We start from the raw sequence: 22523 nt of genomic DNA on the forward strand, positions 1-22523 counted from the left end.
TTCTATCCGGTACAAAGTTACAGTCGTTGGAAGCCCGCGGGGCCAGTTGTGCGGTGTCCTCCAGGGTCACTGTAAGTCAGGAATGACTCAATGGCAGGGAGAGCTCATCACACGAGAACTCCCTTTTGAATTGATCCAATTTAGGGAAGCGTGTTAGTTGTGGACAGGAAGTCTCTGGGCTCGCTGTGGGAGCTCCTGAAACAGCTCAGTTCTGACCCCTCACATGTGCAGGACGTCAGTTATGAAATAAAAGACATGGACTCTGTTCTCAGAGTTTCCTTTATGAAGGTCTCTTAACCTTGTGTTCGGTAGAAAAACGATGGACTCTTCGCCAATCCATAAAGTGATGAATAAGACAAAGACGCTGTGTACAGTAGGAGATTGTTTATCATTATTAGACCATTTTTAGTATCAAAGCAACACATCAGTCATTAAATTCCTATCTATCTATATATTCCATAGCTTTGTTTAAATAAACATTTTCCTCTGTGAGGCATTTTCTATGATTAATGTGTGACTTTGTGTAATTATGGTTTTGAAGCTGTGGATGAAGCTGGGGAATTTATCAGATGAACAGTTGGAGAGTTTTTCATACCATGAGTGTACTATATTTTCTTGTCTTTGATTTATGGCATTGTGCATATACTGTACATTTTTTGTTGTTAACAAATTAAAAGTTCGTGGCAACACTTTTGGGACAACCTGTCGGTGTTATTTGTCCAACAGCATGCGCTCCCTTCATGGCTGTGTTTGGTAATTGTCAAACTGTTGGGCAATGCTGGCACGTCCTTCAGGGAGCGCTGGCCCCGCAGTGCTTTCCCGCTGGCTGCCATGTGAGGGCGCAGTCTGAAACCACCAGCCGCTCCGTGGGGAAGGATGGCACTTTCTATTCCTATCATGAGTGACAGTCTCAGACATTCTCGGACCCTCTATACAGAGTCTCTAGGCGTCTGCATAGACTCCATGGTAGTGAGTTTTTTGGGGCATGCATACTTCATAGACTACAGTAAAATGTAAATGTAAGTTTTATATGCATTGGAAAGCAAGCAAACAAACAAAATGCATTATCACTCACTTTTTTGCATTGGTCTGGAATGGGACCCGTGATACCTCTGAGGTATGCCTGGGTACAGACCAAGGTGCCAGCACATCTGGTAACACCTTCCTCGAGGAGAATCCCTGAGGCTTCTGCCGTTTCATTCAAAGTAGTCTCATGATCTCCCATCCCAACGCTCAAAAGTGTAACATAGAACAGTAAGCAAGTACAAAGCACTATCTAGTCAGTTATACATTTTAATGTTAATTTCATTTTGGGATTTTATGCATTCAGATGAAATGATTTATGATGATGTTGAAAACGGGGATGACGGTGGAAACAGCTCTCTAGAATACGGATGGAGCTCGAGTGAATTTGAAAGTTATGAAGAACAAAGTGACTCGGAGTGCAAAAATGGAATTCCTAGGTCCTTCTTGCGTAGCAACCACAGAAAGCAAGTATGTCTTTTATTTGTACATTGTACATAGAAAAGGATTTTCTTACTTTAATGCATGAATGGGGTTACTGAAAAATAAAAGTTGAGCTAAGATAATACTTTAATATTCATTTTTTAAGTTAGGGTGTAAAATTTGGGGGAAGTAGTCTAAGGAAAATATATCTTATTTTACATAGAGATAATAAAAATGTCACCATGTGTTAAGCAAGCTTTCTTGAATATTTTAAGAAAATACAGTCTCTGAATTATTTGTGATGTGGAATATTTTATGCCATGCACAGAATACTAGTGCTGCACACAGTTATTATTTGTCAGGTGTACTCAGAAACCATCCAATGGTACTTTCTTTATGGTGATAGGATGAACTTCAGTGTTTTCATCATGCGCAGCAAGGTGACTCCTAAGATTAGGGTTCCGGAGAACTTGAACAGTACGGGAGCCATTTTCAACAGATCATCACAGTTTTTCATTTTCAGTAGTGGCTGGCTATGCCACATACATATGTACATTTGTGTGTATTCTGTTGCCCTGGGTAGACCAGAGAAACAAATCCACAGAAGCTCATACGTATAAGAGAGATTTATATACAGGCTAAGTGTATATTAAGAAAGCATCCCAACCCAGTGCTGTCCAAGCCCACAAGTCCAACATTAACCTATATGTCTGACACCAATCCACAAAGACCTCCTCCATCTCACAAAACAGGCGCAATGACGCCGACTACAGGAGGAAAACCAAATCAGTGAACGTGTCAGCATCTCATTGCTGACAGGGGTCTCCACACAGCTGCTCCAGCACCCAGGGCTGCATGGGGGTAGGTCCATGCGGCTTCTCCTCAGGGATGTCTTGCAGGAAGTGAGTCTTGTGTGCTGAAGCAGGGAACTGGCTAAGGCAGCTATACCCTGGTCCGACCATCAGAGAGCAAGAGACCTGAGAACTAGAAAGGGGAGGCTCACCGAGCCATTTATCCCTCTGCCCTTCAATTAACCCCACGTGCTTATCGGCCAGGTTGGCACAATAAACCTTAACTATCTCATGTATGAACATAGGTGTATATATACATACACATACATACATGAACACATGAGGAGGCTTCAAAAAGTTCATGGAAAAGAGGAGTGAAAGGACAATGGAATTGTCCCACAGACTTTTTGAACCCCCACATAGCTCTAAGTAGACAGAGAGATCATTTGTGGCTATTTATACAAGGGTTGGTTTGTGTGTGCACATATATGTACATATACACGTATATTGCATATGAGATTGTGATGCAGATCACTTGCAGTTATTAACAAATGCCTTGTGTGTAGACTGGCCAGTCTGACATTTTTTTAAAATCGTTTTATTGGGGGCTCGTACAACTCTTATCATAGTCCATGCATACATCCATTGTATGTCGAGCACATTTGTACATTTGTTGCCATCATCATTCTCAGAACATTTGCTTTCTACTTGAGCCCTTGGTGTTAGCTCCTCATTTTCTCCCTCCCTTCCCACTTCCCCCTCCTTCATGAACCCTTGATAATTTATAAATTATTACTATTTTGTCATATCTTACACTGTCCGATGTCTCCCTTTACCCACTTTTCTGTTGTCCACTCCCCAGGGAGGAGGTTATATGTAGATCCTTGTAATCGGTTCCCCCTTTATACCTAACCTTCCCTCTACCCTCCCGGTATCACCACTCTCACCACTGGTCCTGAAGGGATCATCCATCCTGGATTCCCTGTATTTCCAGTTCCTATCTGTACCAGTGTACATCCTCTGGTCTAGCCAGATTTGTAAGGTAGTAGAATTGGGATCACAATATTGGCGGGGGGGGAAGCATTTAAGAACTAGAGGAAAGGTTTATGTTTCATCGGTGTTACAATGCACCCTGACTGGCTCATGTCCTCCCTGAGACCCTTCTGTAAGGGGACTCCAGTTGCCTACAAATGGGCTTTGAGTCCCCAATCTGTACTCCCCCTCATTCACAATGATATGATTTTTTATTCTTTGATGCCTGATACTTGATCCCATCGACAGTTTGTGGTCACACAGGCTGGAGTGCTTCTTCCATGTGGGTTTTGTGCTTCTGAGATAGATGGCTGTTTGTTCACCTTCAAGCTTTTCAGACCCCGGACTCTGTATCTTTTGATAGCCGGCAGTTTGACATTTTTAAGGTGAAGTGCTTAATACTCATATCCTTGTATCCTTTATATATAGCCTACAAACATGAGTCATCTTTCTGGGTTGATTAGTATTCTCATATTCTTTAGATTTGTCTCATAAAACTCAAGGTGAATCTGTCATTTTGTGGAGCCAATGTTATTGACAGGCCTTTTCTAGGTTGCTCTTTTCTCTTACCTAGACTAGTACAGCTGAGAGTCAGTCATGCAAAAAGCTGCAAGGGCAGTTTATAATAGAGTTACTAATTGAGAGAATGGATTTAATATAATTGATGTGTATATTACTGTTTTTAAGTTTAAAAGAGAATGTGATTGCCTCTTATTTCAGCAAGATGTGTATAATAGGCAGTCCACTGGTTATGAAAGTTCAAATTCTGGACCACACCTAATTACCCTTTATGCTTCTGTAAACTGGTCCTCTGAAATGGTTGCCCCTAGCTCTACTCTGCACCATCTCTTGACAAATGCACCGCAAACACCGTCACTTGTTGCACTTGCAGCTTTTACATCATTGGCTAGGCTTCTTACCTTATTTTGCACTAAAGTGAGGCTAAATAAAACCTTTATGTATCTGTTCACAGCCTGGGTGCTGTAGTGGTTGGCAAATTGGGCTGCTATCCGCAAAGGCAGCAGTTCGAATCCACAGCTACTTGGCAAGAGGAACAAGCGGCTATCTGGTCCTGTAAACTTACAGCCTCGGGAACTCAAAGGCACCGTTCTGCCTTGTCCTGCAGGGTCACTGTGATTAGCTAGATGGCATTACATTTGGTTTGGGATTTGGGGGCTGAACCTGCTCTGGCTGGCCCACAAATTCTTAAAGACACATTTAGGACTGGAGCTTTGCCGTGTCTCAGAGACTGCCCGTGTTCAGTGGGAGCTTTGAAATGGTTGTGAACAGTATGTATAAAATTATGTTTTGTCAGCATAGTTGATTCTAGTGCAAACTAGGTTAAGTCTGGTGTTGGACCGCTTATGAGTAAAATCCAGCTTCTGCCTTCCTGGACCTCGGCATGAATGTACGTGCCCAAGAAAAGCTCCCGAAAGCCCAGTGAGACTGTGCTTGCGGCTCAGCAGCCTTCCAGCATTAGAGAATTGCCGCTGGAAGGCTGCACAAAACTGTACTAATGAAAGGAACACGTGCATTCCACCCAGCTAGTACAGCGCATAAAGGGGCTTCAAAAAATCTGTGGAAAAGGAAACAAAAAGATACATGTGGAGAGATGTAATGGTGCACTTGTTGGTTACGCCTGTTCACCATAGAAATCCAGTGTGAAGTACTGATTTTTTTTCACTTTCAAGAAGTCATGCTTTAAGAATTACCAGGTATCAGGCATCAAAGAACAAAAGATATCAATGTGTGCTCACCTTTCTGATACGATCACTGAAGCCAAGGGTGCATAAGCAAATGTGGCGAAGAAAGCTGATGCTGCCCGGCTATCGAAAGAGATAGTGTCTGGGGTCTTAAAGGCTTGAAGACAAATAAGTGGCCACCTAGCTTGGAAGCAACAAGGCCCACGGAGAAAAAGCACACAAGCCTAAGTGAATATGAGGTGTTGAAGGGACCAGGTAGCAGACACCAAAGAACCAAAACCATCATTGTGTGATCACCTTCCCCACATAAATGCTGAAGACGAATGTGTGCATAAGTAAGTGTGGTGAAGAAGGCTGATGGTGCCCGACTATCAAAAGATATCACGTCTGGGGTCTTAAAAGCTTGAAGGTAAACAAGCAGCCATATAGCTGAGAAGCAACAAAGCCCACATGGAAGAAGCACACCAGCCTGTGTGATCAAGAGGCGTGGATGGGATCAGGTATCAGGCATCAAAGAACAAAAAGTCACATCATTGTGAATGAGGCAGAGTGCAGAGTGGGTCTCCAAACCCATCTGTAGGCAACTGGGCATCCCCTTACAGAAGGGTCTCAGGGAGGACATGAGCTAGTCAGGGTGCATTGTAGCACCGATGAAACATACAACTTTCCTCTAGTTCGTAAATGCTTCCTCCCCCACCCACTATCATGATCCCAATTCTATCTTACAAATATGGCTAGACCAGAGGATGTACACTGGTACAGATAGGAACTGGAAATACAGGGAATTCAGGATGGATGATCCCTTCAGGACCAGTGGTGGGAGTGGCGATACCGGGAGGGTAGAGGGAGGGTCGGGTATAAAGGGGGAACCGATTACAAGGTTGTACATATAACCTCCTCCCTAGGGGATGGACAACAGAAAAGTGGGTGAAGGGAGACGTCAGTGTAAGATATGACAAAATGATAATAATTTATGAATATGAGGGAGGGGAAGTGGAGAGGGAAGGGGAAATGAGCTGATACTAAGGGCTCAAGTAGAAAGTAAATGTTTTGAGGATGATGAGGGAAACAAATGTACAAATGTACTTAACATACAATGGATGGATGGATGGATTGTGATAGGAGTTGTACGAGCCCCTAATAAAATGATTTTTAAAAAGAATGACCAAATAAAACTATTTGTTTAAAAGTCATTTCAGCGAAAAGCTCTAAGCTTTTGTGAAATTGCACCAAAGATAATACTTATCTAGATGATCATGAGACATATTAGCAGCAAAGCTGGTGTGTATTTGAGTGGTTTGTGATCACCACAGTAATGGTTTAAGAGTTGCTCCATCTCCAGAATTAGGAAGCCTAGAGTCACTTTGGAGATTACTAAGTACCTGGGCTGGCCCTTCCAAGAAGGTGCCACCATTCAATATTAATACAACCTTGAAACAAGTCACCTTGGCTTTGGTGGTGACCCAGAGGAATAATTTTATGCATTTTAAAAATGTATTTGATCACGTTAACTCCATCAAAGTCAAAGTGAATGATTTTACGTAGATTTGGCTTTATTTAATCTTGCTTGGCATAAACTGGCTGTTCTAAGTGACATCTTTTTTGTGATCATAGGTTTTTAATTTTCAAAACAGCCTGGCTAGCGATAGGGACTCCCCTGAGGTGCATGTGTCTGTGGCCGCTGAGAAGCAGTCATTCCCGGTGGTGCTCTGGCATGGGAGCGCCATTCGCCAGACGTGGTGGGAGTACTTTCCATGTAAGAGTGTCTGAAAGCGCTGCTGCAGAGCGTTTTGTGAAAAGCTTGTGTCTCTTTATGCTGTAGCTTTCTCATGACCTGTCCCGCTTAAAGGCGCACTATGAGAAAAAGCTGAGAGAGTTGATGGCAAACACTGTGGGAGCAGTAGAGATTCAGCAGCTAAAGCAAAAACATGAACTGAAGGTAGTATGGTTCATTTTCTGACCAGCCGTGCTGAAAATGATTAGTTTAAAAACAGACTATCTATAAAACAACACGAAAATGTGACAGTTAAGGCCATGTCACTTTTTCTTAGTGGTTCTCAAAGTGTGGTCTAGGGACTCCATGTGTTCACAAGGCTCTCGGAGAGGGTCCATGAGAAATTCTTTTCTTCTTGGTAATTCCAAGACGCTATTTCCCTGTCGCTTTCACGAGTGCACAGTGGAATTACCCCAAAGCTACCTGACAGGTGGTATTTCAGCAGACTGAATGCACAATCCAGCTGTCTCTAAGCCAGATGTGGAAGAGATGCTCACAACTCCACAACAGTGTCACTTTCCTCACAAATTGTATTGTTTTAGAAAATGCAGCTTATGATCATAGATATATGTTATGTAGGATATCATATAATGTCATTACTATATCCTGATGAAGGTTAATAAGTAGCGATTTAAATGCTCTCCCAGTTATGATTTCTAATACAGTAGTCTAGAAAAATCAAACCCAGACAGACAGACAGTGCTCTGAGGTCTGCAGTGATTTTCCAGAGTGCCAAGGGCTCCTGAGACCAAAGCGTTTGAGAACCGCTGGATTCGTGTACAAGACTAAAGTCATGGCCACGTCTTGCAATGTGTTTTAAAAGGGCACTGTCAAGTACATTTACTTCAATTTGATATTCCTCCCCTCCCCCACTCCCGTTTTGTTCTTTTGTGATTTGTTCATGTATGTTCAATGGTGCTTGGCTGAAAATAAATGTTCATCTACTGACCTCCTTCTCTGTTAGTCACATGCTTTACTCCAAAATATTTTTGTGCTCCAGGCTTTTAAAGGACTAACAACCCCCCAGGAATCACACCATTTCCTTAAGTTCAGTGTCCCATTGGTTCCCATGCAGGAAAAAGTACATGGGCCCATAAGGCAGCCGTCCACTTGCCGTGGCCGACAGCATGCCAGGATTTCAGGGGAGCTGTGAGCTCTTTCCGTTTTGAAAATCCTCGTCTGTACAGATGGCAGGGAATGAAAGGGAATGCGAATACAGGTTACAAAAGAGGGAGGAGCAAGACTGGGTAAATCACAGGCTCAGGCCTAGCGGGTTTACTTCATTTACGGCATAAGAAGTCGGTGTACCAAGAGTCAGAATTGCTATTATCTGGCGAGCCCTGTGTTCTCGGACAAGCCATTTACTATTTCCAGCACTTGATGTCTTTACCTGCTTGATGTGGAGATGGATTGCAAAGACTCCTTTCAGTCCTGCCTTCTTCTGATACTCTGTTTAAGGGAACTAGACCAGGGGTTGGGCTAAAAACCAAGGATTAGCAGTGAAAGTCTGGGATTGGGGAAGAATAGGATTTAGGAGGCTACCTTGGTAGGAAAAATAATTGGCGGTGTCCTGTCTTGGCACAAACACAAGGTAAATGGATCCTGATATATCTGCCTTCCTCAGGGTGTCCCATGAGGACCACATATGCACCCTATGTAAAATGAAGTCCACATGCCCTAACTATGACCCACTCCAACTACAATGTCCAGTTATACAACAATCCTCCCATTCTGCTGTGTTAATAACTTCGCAGTCATTGACTTCCGTAGCTCTTACACACAGTACATTATCATGTCCCACTGACAGCATTCACGACATCTCACCTATTTTCTGTTCTTTGTTTCCACTGCTGTAGCCATAATCTTGGTCCATTTACCTTGTGCTTGTTTACCACAAGGAATCTCTTACTGGATTTTCTTCCCAACATAGTCTATACATCCCACTCCGCAGACAAGCCAATAATGACTTTGATATTATTAACTCAGCAGAATTAGAGGACTGTTGTGCACTTGGGGTCATGATTAGGGAATGTGAACATGGGTTTAATTTCGGTTATTTTGTGTGTGTGATCTTCATGGGAATGTAGCTGTGGACACTAAGAAAAAAGGACTTGAAGAAATGGTCCTGGCTAGAGTTATCAATGGAGGCAGTCACTAAGACTATATACACTCTCCAAGAGAATGAAGAAGAGCAACTAACAGATTGCCCAGATCTGCAACAGCACAGCTACAACATCCAGGGCACTTTGCTGATTAAAACAGATGCCCCTTCTTCTGGGCAGACCTAGTGCACATTTAGGCAAGACTTGCCGGCAGGCAGAGTATAGGTTAAATGCCATTTCCCAATTGCTCCTTCCACTGGGCATCTCTTCTTACCAAGTAGACAACTAGAGGCAATATTGTGGAAGGCTTGAGTCTTGTGTTAGGTTAGCAAGAGAAAGGACTCCCACAGAAAGAGGTAAGAAGAAGCAGAGGTTGAGGTAAGTGGACAACTGAGAAAGTGCAGGGGCAATGAAGTCAATAGAAAAGAGAAGAGAAGGCCAAGGGTGAAGGAGGCTGACAGTGTCAGGGAGGTCATTTTTTAAAAGACACTGATGTGTTTCTTGGGGGGTCATGGGGGCTTTCTCTAAAAGAAAAACCAATGACCAATGATCATTGCATATGATATCTTTATGAAGCATAAGAAATATAAATAAATGTTACATTTGTCATTTGATACTTTTGAGTACCAGTGACAGTATAATTATTATATTAAGAATCTAGAATAAACTCCATTTCAAATGGAAATTGCCATATTTTTATACAAGTAACATGCATGTTGTATAGATAACACACACATCCCTGAAAAAAAATCATGCAAGTCCTTGTATGTTAGTTTCCAAAGAGCACTATGCACATTGTATGCACATTATTTGTGTGAGTATACTATCTGTGAAAAAATAACTGTTTCTGATTCAAACTTGTGCAAAGTTGTGAAAATCTTCTTGATTTTTCCAATCGGTGTCTACCTATCTGTCATCTGTCTATCATCACTTTTATAGACACATGCAATCATAAGTATAATCACTTAGCTTGATTTTGCAATTTGCGTGATCATTAGTGGCCCCTCTGTTTTGAATTGGTCCTTGTGACCATGGTCACAAGGGGTTCTCTGGAAACAAGTGACCGTGCCTCTACATGGGAGCACATTGGTCAAGAATAGCATCCATGAACACAGCTTACATGGATAATGCTAACTTAGAGGGATGAAAGTCTGTAGTTAAATTTTGTTTTTTCTCACGCTTGCCCTGTAATTTGGAGCAAGCTGTGTTTGTATACCTTCGCTGTTCCTTACTTTTTTAGGTAATGGCTACAATGTTATTATGAAGATCATAAAATTTGACTTTTAAATGTAGTATGAAACTGAAAAAGCATGTTAGGGCAAGACATTTTAAAATTTGATTTTTCTTAAAATCATACACACTTTAAGAAGCTCTGCCAGATTAAAAAAAAAAAAGTCAATTGCAGGTAAGGTTCCAAGACCAAACTACTTGACAGTATCCTTTTAAAATAAACCCAGGCAACTAGGAGCGATGTTTGCACGCTACCATTCCTGACCTTTCACCCTCTTTTACAGATGCAGAAACTCATGAAGGCAGCAAAGGAAGGGACCAAAGATGGGCTCGAGAAAACAAAAGCTGCCGTGAAGCGGGGCCGCTCATTCATTAGAACCAAGTCTTTTATTTCTCAAGGTCTGTGACCCAAGCATTCGCATGGTGAAAGAACCCCTGCTTTGTAGGTCTCCTGTGTCCTAGAGCATGTTTGAGGAGGAGAGGGCAGCCAGAATGAATTCTTGTACACCCTTAGTGGAGTGTGGCCATGGGCTGATTGTAGCTTCTGTCAACCTCGGCATTGCTAGGTTGATGCAGCCCAGCTGGCCCACAAGTAACAGTGGAATAGTTGAGACTCATGGGTAGAGTTTGTAAAGAAAAACCAATAGATTCTTCTAAACAACTGATTTCATTTATCTTTTTATGGTGTCTGCTCAGTGGATGATTAGGAATTAGTACATCCCAGACCCTCATTCCCCTGTTGTCTTACCTTCCCGTATCCAGGACAGTACAACCTAATTGACTCTACATTTACAGTAAATTAGCTCTCCTGGTCATGCATATTTTCTGGCAAGGACTGAAATCTTAAGCTAAGAAGGGAACCTTTGAAGCAGGGATTTTAAGAATATTTTTGCTGGTGATGGATACTTGGAATGCCATCAGAATTTTTGAATTGCCCTAAAAAAAATCTCATTAAGAAAATTGTAGCCTTTACTCTTTTTGTATGAAAACATATAACTGTCATGTGCAGTACATATTGTTAAAGTGTTAGAGGAAACTATTAGGCTCATCACAAAGAAAAACTGTGGCCAGGCCAGAGAGGAGGAAAAGGAGAAGTTTATTCTGCACTCCCGGGTAAGATTCACGGTTCCAGCAAGGAACCAGTGAAGAAGGCTATCTGTGCTGAAGAGCAAGTGTTTAAGCTGACCAGGAGGGTAACCAAGAAGGGAGTGGTTAGGAGCTGCAGCTGCAGTGGCTTAAGTCGTCTCCATCCATGAAATTCCGAGGTTAGGGTGGTTCCTTGATCATTCCGCCTGGTAGCGAGGAGTTGGCTCATTGTCCTGGAGCCCTTTGAAGCTAGCCATCTCGGTCCAATAAGGGCAGGCCAGGCTGTTCCTAATGCCCCCCACCGGTGCCAGAAACCAGCCTCTAACAACTGAAGGGTCAGTAGGTGCAATTGTTTATATGGTTATAATATCTAAAGATTATAGTGAAGTCATAGAAAATAGGAAAGGTAGGAGAGAATAAAATAAAAGAATGAGACATTTTATGTAGCATGCTCACCTCAGCCCCTCTTTGTGGTCCACGTGGAGGTGGGAGAAGAGAGAGTCTTTACTATCTTGGGATATTTATAGGTAGCCATAAGACATGCATATTCAGTAGTTACCCACATCACAAGATGGGTGGAATCTACAGGAAGGTCCCGGAGCTCACAGGTGAGGAAACTTAATTGGGGGAAGGTATGAAGGGAGCTGGATGACACGGCAGATGTCTGCCACTGTAGAGATCAAATTAATCATGTGCTCACTTTAAGGCACCATAGCTATTGAAGGAGAACTTGTGGGAATAATATGTAAAGCAGGATAATGTACTTGGACTTTACCTCTAAGTTACCAAAGTGGCAGGTTTCCTACTGTGGAAAACTAGGTTTCCAGTTTCCCACTGATATAACTTAGGGAACATAGTCATCATATTTCTCTCAGTGTTAGTTTCTCATAATAATAAGTTGGATGCATGGTGATTATATAATATAGCTGAGAAAAATGTTGACTCTTCTATGCATTGATAGGTAAAGAATTCCAGGTACATAAAGATCAATCAGGTATATAAAGGTCACATCAAGCTGGGTCTGACTCGTGGCGACCCACATGTGTCAGGGTGCATCAGTGGCCCACGGGGCTCTCTTTTCAGAAGTCGATCTCAAGGCCTGTCTTCTGAGGTGCCTCTGGATGGACTCAAAGCACGTCTTTTTTTTAAAAAAAATCATTTTATTGGGGGCTCCTACAGCTCGTGTGTGTGTATGTGTAAAAACTATTTATTTTGATAAAGTTGAATTTACAAAATTTTTTTGTTACTTAAAAGATCATTTTACTGGTGGTTCTTACAGCTCTTTATTTATTTATTTATTTACTTACAGTTCTTATAATAGTCCATACATCAATTGTATCAAGCATATTTGTACATATGTTGCCATCATCATCTTCTAAACATTTACGTACTTTCAATTTGAGCCCTTGGTATCAGCTCTTCTTTTTACCTTCCCTCTCCCCTCCCACCCTCAAAACCACTTGATAAAATATAAATTATTTTTATTTTCATATCTTACACCGACTGCTGTCTCCCTTCACCCACCTTTATGTTGTTCACCCCCTTGTGTGTATGGGATTATGCACTGATCATTGCAATTGGTTCCCCTTCCTCCCCTCCCTCCCTACCTTCTCCCTACCCTCCTGGTATAGCTACTCCTATTTCTGTTCCTGAGGGATTTATCTGACCTGGATTCCATGTCTTATCTGTACCAGTGTACATGCTCCTATCTATCCAGAACAGAAAGACAGGCCTGGTGTTATGATAGTGGGGAGTGAGGAAGCCTCAAGGAACCAGAGGAATATTGTGTGTTTCATCGGTGCTATATTGCACCCTGGTTGACTCATCCCTTCCTTGTGACCCTTCTGTGAGGGGATGTCCTATTGTCCACAGATGGATTTGGGTCTCTGCTCCAACACCCCTCATTCTCAATAATTTTTCTTTAGTTTTTTGTTTGTTTGTTTTGGGTCTTCTGATGCCTTTTACCTGATCCTCTTGACACCTCATGATTGCCAAGACTGGTGTGCTTCTTCCATGTGGGCATGTTACTTCTCTGCTAGATGGCCGTTTGTTTAACTCCAAACCTTTAAGACCCCAGATGCTATATCTTTGATAGCCAGACACCATCAGCTTTCTTCACCACATTTGCTTATGCACCCGCTTTGTTTTCAGCGATCGTGTTGAGAGGTGAAAATCACAGAATGCCAGGTTGTTAGAACAAAGTGTTCTTGTGTTGAGGGAGGACTTGCGCAGAGGCCTAAAGTCCATCCACTTCCTCCATGTATTGCCGTATAAATATATGTACATAGGCCAATACCTCTATTTTTATGAATTAAGATATTTAAATAAGTGAACACCTATGTTTACACCTCTGTCCATGGCTTTGCTTCCTAGACTTTTCCTTCTGCCCCACCAGCATGCTCACCCTTTTTCTGCCTTTTAGTAATTCCTCTCAGCTAGATTTCCATTGCTCCAACACAACTGGGATCTCTACATACTCCTCGTTGTTGCTTTTAATTCCATAGTTGTTGCCCTGTCTAAGACATTGTTCGCTTGCCTCTCCTTTCCCTGGCATCCTCCACCCCCATGGTCGCTCCAGAACCTCGGTCCCAGTTGCTTTCTCCTTCGGCTTGCTTCCCATGCCCATCTTATATTGGTAAGCACAACAATAACAGAGACAAAACAAAAGAAAATAAGAGATTAAATGCAAAGAAAAAAAACTAGCCAAAACCCCCCCCAAAATCATACATAATTCCAGGTCTGTCTGCTGACCTATCCATCTCCCCACTAGTCCTGAGGGGTTCCAGGAACTGCCCCTCTTAGCCTGAAGTCTATTTTGGGGGTTCCTCAGAGGTTTTGTGGCCTGGCTTTGTTCCTATTGCTGATCTGTTATGTTCCCTCCTGGTTTGCTCCACTGTGGGGTTGGTCAGACGGGACTCACTCCCTGCCTGGTTTCCCCAGTATTGTTGGCACATCAGGTGTTAGCCCTCCAGTCCTCTCTGTGCCATAGCAGCTCTGTGCAGGGATGTCATCGTCAGGGCTTGGCGTGCCAGTTTGGGGCCTAGTCCCTTGCTCTCTCTTTTTCCTTCTTGGTTTGCTTCTGTGTGGACGTAGCAGGCCGGCCCCTCTCTCCAACCTGTGGGTTTAGCGTTGTCCTCTGTAGCACATACTTCTAGGGGTCGGGGTTCAGTTGGCTCTGATTGGGGCCGGCCCTGTAGACCTCTCTGTTCACGAGTTTTTCCATGTGGCTACGTTGCTTCAAGGTTTGGCGCACCGGGGTGAGGTCTGCACTCACACTACCATTTCTGTGGAGACAAACAATACCCCCACCCCTTGGGTGGATTAGTGCCTTGCTCCCCTAGTGCCATTGTCTCCCTCTTTCCCCCCCCCTCCCTTTTCTCTTCCTCCCACCCCTTACCCCTACTTTGTGTTGGAATGATATGCATACCCTTGGGTTTGGTCTGTCCCCGCCCAATTACCTGCACCTCAGCTTGTCAGGTGTGAGCTAAATGGCCTTTCTGATATACCTGCTGTGCTGATTATTCTTGCCTCAGGGGACTCATGTTGTAATGTCCTTTTGTGATTGACTAACTTTGTTTAGCATAATTTCCTCCAACTCTTCTCATGAGATGATGAGCTTAATGTGATCGTCAGTGCTTTTCAGTGATGTGTAGTACCCCATTGTGTGTATGTGCCAGAGTTTTCTAATCTACGTGTCTATTGATGGGAACTTAGGGTATTCTTTGCAATTGTGCCACAATAACCAATAACTGGTCGTGGTCTATTTCTTACCTCTTCTGGGTATATACACAGTAGAGGGATTGCTGGTCATAAGGTAACTCAATTTCTATATGTCTTAAATATCATCAGACGGCTTTCCACAGTGGCTGTACGTATCTACACAACCACCAGCAGTGGAGGCGAGTTCCCATCTCGCCACATCCCCTCCAACATTTGTTGCTTTCTGATTTTCTGATTTGGGCAATCCTCTAGGGTATTAGGCTTTATCTCAGAGTTGTTTTAATTTGCCTTTCTCATATGGCTAATGATTGGGAGCATTTTCTCATATAAAACATGAACCACCTAGCAACTCCCTATTAAAAGTTTCTTATTTCTAGTGGTCGTTGCAAATAAAATATTAGAGTTGTTAATAGCTATAGAGGAGTCTTTAAAGTCACATCTTGTCCAAGGATTGGCGCGGAATACTAATGTAACTGGAGGTAAAATGAGTTATGCTTTGTTTTTCTTTCTTTCTTTGTGTGTGTCTCCTAGTAAAATCTTCCGCATCAAGATAGGAAAGTCATTGTCAGTATTCCTAAGGATCTTATTTTGCTAGGGATACAAGTGTGTGAATTCCCTAATCCTTAAGAAGATGTTCTTTAATTGAGGCACTTGCTTGAGAAAGAGCACCAAAGAAGGGCAGTGAGTTGTGACTGCCGACACCAGGAAAGCCTGTGGTGCTGTGGCTTACACTGCACCCTGACACCAGGGTAGGATTTTGTTAGATACAGTTGTTGGGATTCAGGACTCCCCTTCTGTGTCCTGCAGCATGGCTCATGGGTAGCAGCAATGCCATAATCTCATAACAAAAACAAAGTTGCTGTCAAGTCGACTTTGATTTCTAGTGACTCCATAGAGTATGACTGTCCAGCGTCCCCCTCTCAATGACTTCTGAAGCTGTAAATCTTTACGGGAGCAGACAGCCTCATCTTCTACCCAAGGAGCAGCTACAGGGTTGGAACTGTCCCACTGTACAGTTCGGAGCCTGCTGCTTAATATACTGCACCACCAGCACCCCACGTACCACGATCTAGGTCCCAGACTGCAGGAGCTGTGGACATGCAGGCACTCAGCCCCCCCCCCCACCCTTGCTGAGTCCGAAGCTGCACAGCAACAAAATGCCCAAGCGATGGGATGCGCATGACTATCTAAGAAGCACTCCTCCCAGCTACGAAGAGCATATGGAGAGTTTTGAGTGATTCGTCTCCGATCTAGGGGAGGTAACCTCTGGGGATGCATTCGGGAGGCGTAGCAATTTATGAGGCAAATTCCAGTAACTTTTGCCCTTAGTTGCTTGACCTGCACGATGAGATCAGGCTAACTAGAAGCTTAGCCTGGCTGCCCTTAGGCAGCACCAGGATGCTGTGAAAGCAGAGCTGTGTGCCTGGTCCCTGCCCAGACAGTGAAATCAATCTCTGATGGTATTCTAAAAAATGTTCTCCGGATAATTTTCATGTGTAGCCAGGGTCTTAAATGTTTGAAATTTAGTGCTCTCCATGTTTTTATTACTTGCAAGTTCCTTGTTTTCAGATCCAGCTTTTTGAAAGTTCTTGAACTTATTCTTGAATGAATTTAGCTGGGTTTCAGGGCTTCTACCGTGGAGAGTTGCGGTCTCGGAAACACCCAGGGGAGTTCTCCGCTGTCCTACAGGGTAGCTCTATTTGGAATCAGCTTGGTGGCAGTGAGCCTTGCGTTTTTGAGGGGTCCGTCTAAGGAGTCCGTCTAAGGGTCCGTCTAAGGGTCCGTCTAAGGGGTCCGTCTAAGGAGGGGTCCGTCTAAGGGGTCCGTCTAAGGTGTCCCGTTGGTCAAGCTCTTAGTGCTGACGGAAGGTTAGCGATTGGAACTCCCAGAAGAAAAGAACGGGCAGTGTGACCAGCAAGACTGCAGTCTTGGAAAGCCTCAGTCACCTGGGCTCGTGGGGCGGAATAGAGGCCACCGCACACAACAGCAGCAGGACCCACTGTGATGCAGAAGCCCCTAGATGGCAACAAGTGCACCAAGAGCTTACTGCCCAGCTGCCAGCAGGAAGGCTAACCCATCAAACCCACCGGGAGTGGCACAGAAGACATGCGTGAAGCTCAACTCCTGAAAGGCCACGCCGTGGAAACCCAGTGGGCACAGGCACCTGCGAAGCACGGGCATCGCCATGGGCCCAGGCCACGTGGCAGCAGTTTGCTCGCTGTTTTTCACTTTTCAGAGACTGATTTTCCCCTGGACTTTCTGACTTGGGGCTGTGCGTTTTCAGACTTCAAGTGAGGGGAGCTTGCAGAAAGTCACAAACTGTGCATAGTGCCTCCTGAGTTTTCACTGTGTTAGTGAATCGGAGTTCGGCTTCTTAGGCATTAATGGTCGCCATCCTTTGCTTTTTGTAAGGATATTTAATAGGTTAAGAACATTTAGCAATAAATTAAGATGGATTTTATTTCTCCAGTGATAAATTAAGATTTATCACTAGGCTTTGAAATTACATTTCGTGTATTTGAAAAAATTAAATATTGGCCAACACTGCATTAATCTTATGGGGAATATATTTTATTGGACATATTAAAATTTCAATTTAATAAGTGATGAGTTGAAAGTAAATATGTAAGGCTGAAATTTATACAGTAAGCCTCTGTTTGACATTCTACTGTGTTATAACTATTTTATTTCAATTTAACATTAGTGTATTTTAACTTGTTTTTAAGATCACAGATCTTGTCTGGAAGAAGATCAAAATTTATTCATTGATGTTGATTGCAAGCACCCAGAAGCCATCATGACCCCAATGCCGGAAGGTTTATCTCAACAGCAGGTAGTATCTGCAGGACGCGTACTCGAGTGCTTTTCACCGGTGCAACGGTGCTGAGAATAGACACATTTAAGTGTCTGATACCATGTGGTGACTCTGTGTGCTTCCAAATTCCCTGTCAGCCCGTCCATGTTGTCCCTTCCACGGGGCTCCTTTGTGCCTCCTGCAGCCCGGGTGCCATCTGACACAGCAGCGGGTCCTCGGGACCTTGGCCTATAACTGTGGTCTGTGCTAGGCCATCCTGGTGGCCAGATTTAATATCAGCCATAACCCTCCTGGCACAGTGCATTGTGTGCCGGGCTCTGAGAGTGAGTATGTGGGGTGTATACAGAACATATGTGTTCAGAAGGATGAAGATTGAGCTGAAAATAGTAGATTTGTTAACTAAAGAAATTATCTGGATATGAATGAATTTTTATACTATGACAATAGATACCAAAGGGAAGAAGGAAAAAGAATATTTCAGGAAGGGGAGCAGCACGACACTTTGTGGCTTTTTAGGGGAGCACTGATGGTTTGGGTTGGGATTTGCATTCTTCTCTGGGTACCATGATGCAAATTGTGTGTCTGGGGTTAGTGGAAGATAAGTAGCATTGAAATGATTAGGAATAAGGTCAGAGGATAAATGGTTAGCAATAAGGTCAGAGGCTAAAAAAGCTTAAAGAGTTTAAATTGAGAAAGGTACCTAGTGGCTGCTTGCAATTCAGCCCAAATGAGTGAATTGCTCACATTCGATTTATGTCTCAAAGGAACAGTGTAGGAAGTAATGCGATAAATGGAATCATTTGATTGGTTAGTGGTTTGGGGATATGAAAAGAAAGGGTGTAATCACCCATCTATGAAATGATGAGGAATAGACAGAATTTGGAAGCAATTACCTTTTTGATCGTTTTATTAGGGGCTCATTCAACTTTTATCACAATCCATACATACATCAATTGTGCAAAACATATCTGTACATTCATTGCCCTCATTATTCTCAAAACATCTGTTCTCCACCTAAGCCCCTGGCATCAGCTCTTCATTTTCCCCCTCCCTCACTGTTCCCCACTTCATCATGAACCCTTGATAATTTATAAATTATCATTTGGTCATATATTGCCCTGTCCGACGTCTCCCTTCACCCACTTTTCTGTTGTCTGTCCCCCAGGGAGGAGGACACATGTAGATCCTTGTAATCGGTTCCCCCTTTCTAACCCGCCCTCCCTCTACCCTCCCAGTATCGCCACTCACACCACTGGTCCTAAAGAGATCAACTGTCCTGGATTTCCTGTGTTTCCAATTCCTATCTGTACCAGTGTACATCCTCTGGTCTAGCCATATTTGTAAGGTAGAATTGGGATCATGATGGTGGGGGAGGAGGAAGCATTTAGGAACTAGAGGAAAGCTGTATGTTTCATCTTTGCTACATCGCTCCCTGACTGGCTTGTCTCCTCCCTGAGACCCTTCTGTAAGGGGATGTCCAGTGGCCTACAAATGGGCTTTGGGTCTCCACTCTACACTCCCCAGCTCATTCACTATAATATGATTTTTTGTTCTGATGATGCCTGATACCTGGTCCCTTCAATACCTCATGATCACACAGGCTGGTGTGGTTCTTCCATGTGGGCTTTGTTGCTTCTGAGCTAGATTGCCGCTTGTTTATCTTCAAGACTTTAAGACCCCAGACGCTATATCTTTTGATAGCCGGGCACGATCAGCTTTCTTCACCACGTTAGCTTATGCATCCATTTGTCTTTAGGGTGGTGAGCACAAAATGATATATTTTTTTGTTCTTTGATGCCTGATACCTGATCCCTTCAGCACCTCGTGATCCCACAGACTGGTGTTCTTCTTCCATGTGGGCTTTATTGTTTCTGAGCTAGATAGCCATTTGTTAACCTTCAAGCCTTTAAGACCCCAGACGCTATATCTTTTGATAGATGGGCACCACCAGCTTTCTTCACCACATTTGCTTACTCACCCGCTTTGTCTTCATCGGTTATATTGAAAAGGTGAGCATCAATGCCAGTTTAATAGAAGAAAGTATTCTTTTATTGATGGAGTACTTGAGTGGAGGCCTAATGTCCTTCTGCTACCTTAATACTAAACCTGTAAATATATGCACATAGATCTATTTCCCCATCATCCTGTATAGATATATTTACATATATACATGCCTTTATTTAGACCTCTGTAAATGCCCTTTGCCTCCTAGTTCTTTCCTCTATTTCCCTTGACTTTCCTCTTGCCCCACTATCATGCTCAGTCTTCATTTTGGTTTCAGTAATTCCTCTTGGTTACATTACCCTTGATCATGCCCTGCCAGACCTCCGCATTCTGGCCCCAAATTCCACCTTCAGCATTCCCTGGGGACCTTGCCACTCCGTTCCCTTGCTGTTCTGTTGCACCCCCTTATTTTTTGCCTTGGTGTGGCGGGATCATATGGGGCGCAGTTCCCCAGTGTTCCCAGTGTCTCCGGTGTTGTCCCCTGTAGGGCTATGGGTCAGTGAGGGATGTCATGTGTCATAGTGGGGCCAGCCATGCGGTCCTCTCTGTGGACTGGCTTCTCTAATCAGGAACATCATCCTGAAGGCCTGATGGGCCAGGATGTGCTCCACTCTCTCCTCCTCCCCCTTCATCGGCTCTTGTGTGCTCTGATCAGTTATGTCCCTCTCTGGGAGCTGCAGATTCAGTGCTGTCCTTTGAAGTAAATTCTGGGGGAGGGGCAGGTATCCACGTAGTAGATGGGATTGGGGCCGGCCCCTCAGACCTCTCCGCTGGTTCCCTGCTCCATGGAAGCGGTTAGTTTGATAACTACTTGTAGGGGCACACTCTAGGTCAAGTACTAGGCCAAGTATTTTACCTCATTTAATTCTTGAACACCTGCTGCCCCTCCTCCACCCCGGTGTCTGTATGTATTGTACAAATGAGGAAATGGACTCAGAGAACATGCATAATCTGGTATCACATAGCTCGTTGTTTAGTGCCATTGACTAGATTCCAACTCACAGTGACCCTTCGTAAGACGGAAGGAAACATCCCCGGCCCTGCGCCATCCTCACAGTCCTTGCTGTGTTGGAGGCCGCTCTATAGCCATGGCATCGATCCCCCTAATTTTGCGTTGAGCCTCTGATTTGCAAAGGAGGGTGTCCCTCTCCAGGACACTTACATAGTGAGATGAATTCTGTCCCCCCTCTCTTCCAAGAAGCACTCGGGATGTACTTCAGGTTTGTGTGTTCTTCTTGCCGTCCATGACAGGTTTGATATCCTTTCCCAACATCACTCATGCAAATGCATAACGTCTTCTCTAGTCTTCCTTTTCATCAGACCCCTCTGACACGCATGCGAAGAGATTGAGAAGATCATGGCTTCAGTCAGATGCACCGTCGTCCTCAAAGGACATCTTTGCTTGTTAGCACTTAAAAAAAAAAAATACCCAACAACAAAATCAGTATCTAAATCTATCTCATGCAAGAGCCTGCTTAAAGGAAGATGTTTGCATGATATCTGGCATAACACACCAGCACTAAATAAGTGTCAGTGGCAATTATTATTGTAACACCATCCGTGTTTAGGATTTCTGTATATTTCCCTCTAGCTGTCTTTCGTATTGTCGTTCATCACATGATTGTTTTCCCCATTAGCAATAGAGTTTATTCTTCCTTTATGTTTTCTCCAAAAGAGTAAGGTGGAGGTGAGGGTGGGGGTATTGCTATTTAATTGGTTTTCCTCCAAAATTTGAACAAGGTAGCATAAATCTAACAAGAAATGCTACATTATTAAGCATTCTTTTCATGGTGTGTGTGTGTGTGTGTGTGTGTGTGTGTGTGTGTGTAGGGGGGATTAGAAAGGCCTCTTTTATTGCATGGGTTTCATGTACTTGAAAAGTAGCCATTGATGCTAATGGACAAAAGATCCTGTCTTGTCACGCTCCCTGGATGTCAGATACTGGGGTGACTGCTGGTGACTGGCAACTCCTGCCCGTGGAAATATTCACTACATTCTTCCCTCCCATGTTCTCCAGCAGACACGTGGCCTGCATGCTAATTATCCCCCCAGGAGTCCCCTCCACCAGCCTGTTTGCAGCATGGGAATAAAATCATGTTTTAGTGCTGTCTCCTGCTTAGTAATTATTGGAAGAACAATTCTAAATTGGCAACATTGAAACCTCTGCTGCCCTCCCTCCTGGAAACATGTTATTTGATATGCTGAATGAATTTCACTATCCAGAAACTTTACATTTCTAACTATAAATCCTAAGATACTTTTGGTTTGCTTGTTAGAAAAACCTTAGATACCAAGTTTAGGTGACTCAGGAAATCTAGGTGAACCCCTAAACCAAACCAACTGCCACCAGGCCCGTCCTGACTCAGACCGGCCCTACCTAGCGTGTCCAGGGCTTTGTAAAGCCTTATAGAAGCAGCCTGGTCTTTGGAACCTGCAGTGGGTAGTTTGATGCTTACCTGAATGCTTACTTAAAATTATGGGGTGAAAGAACATTCTAGATTCTGATGACTAGTCAGTTTGGGAGTCATTAATCTAGGGGCAAATGCCCCATTTTAAGATAAAAACCCTGCTGTCAGACAGTGTCAGCGAGTGAATTGACCATCAACCAACACTGAGATTTGTGAAAGAATTTGGATTTGAATCTTAGAGTCTCTGGCTTCCAGGGGTTATTTTTTAATACCAGCCACATTGTGTTTTCAATACTACATTTTCCTAAATATCTTACAAGAGTGGTTTTAGTTTCACTTCATTAAGCCGAAGAATTCTTTTTATAAAAAGAAAAAGATCCACTCCCTTATTTACAATGTTTTGTAAATCTTG

General features: G+C 43.5%; 1 protein-coding gene across 7 annotated transcripts in view; it reads left to right on the plus strand.

Moving 5' to 3' along the window:
• The window catches only part of ARHGEF10 (Rho guanine nucleotide exchange factor 10), a 202501-nt gene that overhangs the window by 87395 nt on the left and 92583 nt on the right, over positions 1 to 22523 (plus strand). For 4 of the 7 annotated variants that reach the window (XM_075556420.1, XM_075556416.1, XM_075556415.1 and 1 more), the window contains exons 8-11: positions 1331 to 1494; positions 6795 to 6911; positions 10363 to 10477; positions 17611 to 17717. In XM_075556420.1, the coding sequence (XP_075412535.1) occupies positions 1331 to 1494; positions 6795 to 6911; positions 10363 to 10477; positions 17611 to 17717 (503 nt within the window). The remainder of the gene's footprint in view (positions 1 to 1330; positions 1495 to 6794; positions 6912 to 10362; positions 10478 to 17610; positions 17718 to 22523) is intronic. The other 3 variants (XM_075556417.1, XM_075556419.1, XM_075556418.1) reach the window with 1 other exon arrangement.

The sequence above is a fragment of the Tenrec ecaudatus genome, chromosome 8 (assembly GCF_050624435.1).
Source record: "Tenrec ecaudatus isolate mTenEca1 chromosome 8, mTenEca1.hap1, whole genome shotgun sequence".
NCBI classification, from domain to species: domain Eukaryota; kingdom Metazoa; phylum Chordata; class Mammalia; order Afrosoricida; family Tenrecidae; genus Tenrec; species Tenrec ecaudatus.